At 49.9% G+C, this 5,946-nt stretch overlaps 1 protein-coding gene across 1 annotated transcript; it reads left to right on the forward strand.

Annotated features, from left to right (window-relative positions):
- Window positions 1-5: 5 nt before the first annotated feature.
- On the forward strand, window positions 6-5,813 carry LOC114068662 (26S proteasome non-ATPase regulatory subunit 11-like; the record flags this gene model as incomplete). Its single annotated transcript, XM_027904960.1, has 9 exons — window positions 6-87; window positions 520-664; window positions 915-975; window positions 2,074-2,136; window positions 2,650-2,775; window positions 3,309-3,344; window positions 4,613-4,664; window positions 5,487-5,629; window positions 5,729-5,813. Coding segments are annotated over 8 exons (708 nt in total), but the record flags the coding sequence as incomplete, so codon positions are not given.
- Window positions 5,814-5,946: the final 133 nt, after the last annotated feature.

Genomic DNA, 5,946 nt, shown 5'->3' on the forward strand with positions numbered 1-5,946 from the left:
CAAGAGCAGCCTTAACCTCGGCACGGACCACGGCCAACGCCATCTACTGTCCCCCCAAGCTGCAGGCAGCGCTGGACATGCAGTCAGGTGAGGCCTCCAGGACAAAGGGGACATCCAGGACTCCTCCTGACGCATCAGTGACTCATCCTGGAGGGAATAATGGAAAATGATGCTCGGTGGGACCCCAAGATGCCCCCCCATCTCCCCAGTTATAATGACATTGCTCCTGACACTTGTATTTCCAGCCCATTTTTGATAACCCCCCCCTCAAGTGGTGGATGGTCTGTCCCCTCCCCAGACACTGCAGCATTACGCTGTGTTCCTGACCCATTACACATTCCTGACCCAATTTACCTGAAGTGCCCCAAACTTGTCTTTCTTAAAATGTCCTCATAGGAGAGAGGGCAGGGATGTTGTTCTGATAGAGATGAGGGAAAGGGGGCACAGGATTCCCTTCACTGAGCAACCAGATTGCTCTGTCCTCTTCCAGTGATGTCCTCTGGCTTGTCCCTCCCACAGGTATTATCCATGCAGCAGAAGAGAAGGACTGGAAAACAGCCTATTCATATTTCTACGAGGCATTTGAGGGAAATGATTCAATTGACAACCCAAAAGCCATCACTGCTCTGAAGTACATGTTGCTGTGCAAAATCATGCTGAACAGGTACGTGGCAAAGGGTGCCTGGGAAAGAACATCCCTGCACTTCCAGGGGGAAAGGCTTTTTGTTTCTAAAGGCTCTGAGCTAATGAGGGAACTCGAGCAGTGTCTGCTTTATCACCTAATCAGTGCTTCTCAGACAGTGTTATTTGAATTGTAGTGATTTGCTATCAGCTGGGACTTTGTGAGGTGCTCTGAGGTTTAAGCTGACTGTGTTGCTGAATAAATGCTCTGTTGCCTTCCCTCCCCTCTGTAGCCCAGAAGATGTGCAAGCATTAGTGAGTGGGAAGCTTGCTCTGCGGTATGCAGGAAGACAGGTATAGAAACTTAATCCTTCCTATCTCCCTCTTATCTCTCAGAATGCTGGGTTATTCTTTTTGTCAAACACTTTGGTCCTTTCGTACCAAAAGACCACTCCTGAGTGAAATCCAGAACTGATGAAATTACCAAGAATCATTAGCAGTTGTCTTCAAGGGATTTCCAGTGATTTTCACAACCTGAGAATCTGGGACGTGGTTCACTTCATTTTCCCCTGTTTTTCTCCTCCCTTCCTGAACTACAAACTGCCCCATGGCATGAAGGGCCTCGTGTCCCAGCCCAGCAGGTTGAGTCCTGGGGGGCTGTGAGGGGGAAGGGAGTTGTTAAATCCTGTTCATTCTGACTTGTGAACGTACCAGGCTGGGAGTGCTGCTCCTAAATTAAACAGCGTGGGGAGCCCTGGGGACGGTTCAGTGGGAATTGGGGGATATCCTGAGTTGGAAAGGACTCACAAGGATCATCAAGTCCAGCTCCTGGCTCTGCACAGGATAATCCCCAAAAAGAAAGGGAGCAGCAGAAGCCTGGGCCTTGTGCACCAGAGCCACGTCCTGGGCACTGCTCTGCTTTGGGGGAAATCAGATTGGGGCTGAGGCTCTTGCTTTGCTTCAGCAATTAATGGGTGGGCAGGAAGATGCTGTCCCTGGTGGGGCACCCCTGGGGCTGCTGCAGGGCCCCTGTCACTCAGCAGAGGAGTTGTGGCCCTGCTGAAGGGGAGAAGCTCAGCCTGAGGGCTGGAAATGGCCACCTTCATTTAGCAAGTGCTTAACAGGGCACTTTTCTTAAAGAAACAGTGTCAAACTTGCTCCCAGCCTGCAGCTGCTGATGTCAGACCTGCAGAACTTGGGCTGCTTTGTGGGGCTGGTTCCACCCCGTGTCCTGCAGCTGCTGGACACGTTCCCCCCTCAGCAGCTGCTCTGCCTTGTGGCAGTGACACTCACAGGGCTCTGTAGCACCAGGAACATTCCTGGTTTGCTGCTTGAGCACGTTCCCAGGATACTGCACAGTTTGCATAATCTCAGGGAGAGGAGATTCCAGAAAAAAAAAAAAACAAAAAAACAATAAACAAAAACCCCTCTTTTGGTTTTCTTTCCCCACAGACAGAAGCACTAAAATGTGTGGCCCAGGCCAGCAAGAACCGGTCGCTGGCAGATTTTGAAAAGGTGAGACAACAAGTGAGGCCTGGCTGGGCAAAAACCACTCAGATATACCAGGTTTGGAAAGCTGTAGGAGCTGCTACATCCCCCAGCAGGAAACCATGGAAACATTGATAGAAAACAACAGTGCACCGAGCAAATACCCCTCAATAATCAACCGGTTTGGTGTTCTCAGCGTGGGGGGTAAACTTGTTTGAACCTGTTTTTTTTTTTTTTTTTCCTTTTTATATCTGGAGAGCCAACTCAGAAGCAGTTTTGTATGTTCCTAAAATTTTTCCTGGCCCCAGCAAGAATGCCACAGAGGATTCCCATGTCAGGAGCCAGTCCTGCTGTGGGTGAAGCAGAGATTTGGGCTTATTGGGAGAATGAAAGATGCTTGAAAGGCTGGCTGGGCTGTCATGACCTTCTGGCTTTTAGCTAAGTTTGGGATTGGAATAGCCATGATAACTGTGCTGGGCAGGGAGGGGAGGGGATTTCATCCTAAGAGAACCTGTTCTACCTGAGCTGTTTCTTCCACAGGCCCTGACAGACTATAAGGTGGAGCTCAGGGACGACCCCATCATAAACACTCACTTGGCCAAGCTCTATGATAATTTATTGGAACAGAACCTGATCAGAGTCATTGAACCCTTCTCCAGAGTACAGGTAAATGTTTGCAGCAGCACATCCAGCCTCTTGTCCCCTGCTGCTGGTGGGTGAGGGGCTTGTTCCCTCACGGAATACTCCTCACTCAGATCTGCTTAGCAATCCAGAGCTCAGGGTTCATCGTGCTCAGCTGAAAAAAATCATCAAGAGAGGGCTGAGACCTTTGGAAAACCACTTTCCAGAGACATTGGCCTTTCCACCTGTTTTTCTTATACTCACTGAAAGGTGACTGGCTTTAGACCCTGAAGGTAACAGTGTTTTTCTTTGATGAGCTCTGACAGGGTGTGGGCAAAGCTGCCCTGGTCTTGGAGACGAAATATTTCGTGTTTCAGAGTGAAATGGCTTTAGGTGTCCAGTCCACCTTCAGTTAAAATTAGACACCAAGGACCTGAAGCTGCAGGGAGGATGTCCTGCATCTTTTTAACCCAGAGCATTTCCAGGCCCTTGAGCTGTTCCAGAGAGCCCCAAACCTCCATGTTCTGTGTCCAAAGTGCAGCTAAAGATTTACCTGACTCTGTTGGTCTCTCTTATAGATTGAACACATATCCAGCCTCATCAAACTCTCAAAGGTAAGAACCTCCCTAGAAATCAGTGGCACATCTCAGAAGGGCAGAGGAGTTGGGGTTAAATGGCATTTGCCACTGGGAGCTAAACGTGAAGTGTGACAGGTGAGCTCCACAACATTCCCAGGCAAACACCACCTTGGGAATTCAACTTTGCCGTGGGCAGTTCCTGGGAGGCATCAAGTCTTCCTGTCCCCAGACTTTGCTGTAACATCCCTTTACCTCACATGGGTTTTGCTCCCTCTGTTGGCACTTGCTTTCTGTTGGAGACAGATTTTCCTCTGCTCCTGTCCTGACTGGCTCAGTCTTCCCTGCTGCCCTGGGTTTAATCCCATGGCGTGCCCAGGGGAACCTTTCTTAGACCTTTAAGATCCAGCATCCAGCTAATCACCCTGCAGTGTCATCAGGGCTGTGACTGTCACACTGACTGTTGCAGTAACTGCTTTGCAGATCATCCCAGCCAGATTAAGTTTTAGGAAAATCCACTGTAATCCCAGGAAGTGGCATCCCAGAGTGCTGCTGTCGTGTCCTGGCAGGAAGGGCAGAGCTTTGGACGTGAGCTGAGCTCAGCTTTGTGGTCACAGAGTCACAGGAATCACTGAGGTTGGGAAAGGCCTCTGAGATCATCGAGTCCAAGTGTTCCCCCAGCACTGCCAAGGCCACCCCTGACCCATCCATGTGGCTTTTAAACCCCTCCAGGGATGGGGACTCCCCCACTGCCCAGGGCTGGACAACCCTTTCCAGGAAGGAATTTTTCTTAATATCCAGCCCAAACCTCCCCTGGCACACAAGTTTTTTTTTTTTTTTCCTAGACTAGCCCTTGGTGTTTAACACATCCTTAATATTTGGAGTAAAAGCTGCTCTGCGGTTGTTCAACGGCAGCTGTGTCCCCTCTGCCCGAGGAGCTGGAGAGGAGCTGCCTCCTGTGGGCCTGCCTGGTGCTGGGTGGATTCAACAAAGCTTGGCCAACTCTTGACCTAATACTTGCTGAACTGAGCTAGAATGTTCCAGATCCCCCCAGGAATCAAACCAGTCTGAAGTGACAGGTTCAGCATCATCTGTGGAACAAGGAGGCAGGACAGTCCTGGATTTTCTCCTCACTAAAAGCTGCTCTGTAACTTCTTGAGGCATCTAAAGCCTGTCCTGATGTTCAGTGAGGAAACAGCTGCTGTTGAGGAGTGCTCATGTCCCACCAGGGCTGAGTGTGGAGCAGTAAAATTCACACTTTTTTAAGCACTTTTGGGAGACTTTTGATTTCTCTGCTTCAATTTCAGGCTGAGGTAGAAAGGAAACTGTCACAGATGATCCTGGACAAGAAGTTTCATGGTGAGTCTCTGCATCCCTCAGTCCTGAGTGCCTTGGTGGCTGTGTGTACAGAGCTGTGCTTGGAGACTCCTCTGAACCGTGGGGATGCTCAGCCCACCTGCTCAGCTCAGGTGACAGCCAGGGAGGCTCTTCCTGCTGCTCCATCCATCTTCTTTAAGCCCAAGGATTGGTTTTTCACAGATCAGGAACACTGCTGGGTTCTTCTGAGCTGTGAGAGCGTCCAAGGAGGGTGTGGGACCTCCCAGGTGGGCTCTTCCCCCGTGGAGCTGGTTGGGATGTGGGCACCTTTCCCAGCTGGTTTGTATCCAGCGGGTTCTGTTGGAAGGGGCACTCCCATGGCACAGGAGGTGGTCTGGGCTGGCTGGGCCCACAGCAGAGGTGCTGCCCTGGTGATCCCTCAGGGAAGCAGCTCTGCTCTGGTTGTGTTGTCCCTGTGTCAATCAGCAAGGCCCCTGGATCTGGCTGAGGGAGGGGAATGGCTGGAGGCAGCACCCTGAGCACAGAACGTTCCAGAAGGACAGAGCCCACCTGGCACCTGGGAACAGTCCCGTTATAAACCAGCTCTTTCTCAGCCTTGCTCCAGTGCTGTGCTGGTCCATCCAGCTGGGCACAGGGCCTCGAGGAGGCAGGGAGCTTGTAGGGAATGAGATGTACTTTTTTCCTGGGAATGCTGATGCTGTCCTGACCAAAACCAGCCAGTCCAGCGCAACACACGAGCCCTTCCCAGCCCCTGGATGTTTCTGGGGTAGATCCCTGAATTCCTACTGCTGGAAGACGTGTCCCATGGAGCATCCCAGTGCTAAAGGCAGCTTGTTCCCACAGGAATCCTCGACCAGGGCGAGGGTGTCCTGATCATCTTCGACGAACCCCCCGTAGACAAAACTTACGAGGCCGCCCTCGAGACGATTCAGAACATGAGCAAAGTAGTGGATTCGCTCTACAACAAAGCCAAGAAGTTGACATAGGTGAGTGGGGCCTCTGCAGGCTCACAGAGCTCCATCCCCATCACTGCCAGCCTTGTTCCCTCTCCTCTTGAGTGACGTGGCTCTGTTTTCTCTTTGCAGAGTTGAATTTGCTAGCTGTCATTTGGAGAGTGTGTGTGAACAAGGAGAGTGAAACCTTTGGGAAAATGTTAGGAGACTTTTTTTTTTGTTTTGTTTTCTTCCTTTTTTTTTTTTTTTTTTTTTTTTTTTTTTTTTTTTTTTTTTTTTTTTTTTTTTTTTTTTTTTTTTTTTTTTTTTTTTTTTTTTTTTTTTTTTTTTTTTTTTTTTTTTTTTTTTTT

Source organism: Empidonax traillii, unplaced genomic scaffold, assembly GCF_003031625.1.
Source record: "Empidonax traillii isolate 1590-97213 ecotype Southwest subspecies unplaced genomic scaffold, ASM303162v1 scaffold1106:size208277, whole genome shotgun sequence".
Classification (NCBI taxonomy): Eukaryota; Metazoa; Chordata; class Aves; order Passeriformes; family Tyrannidae; genus Empidonax; species Empidonax traillii.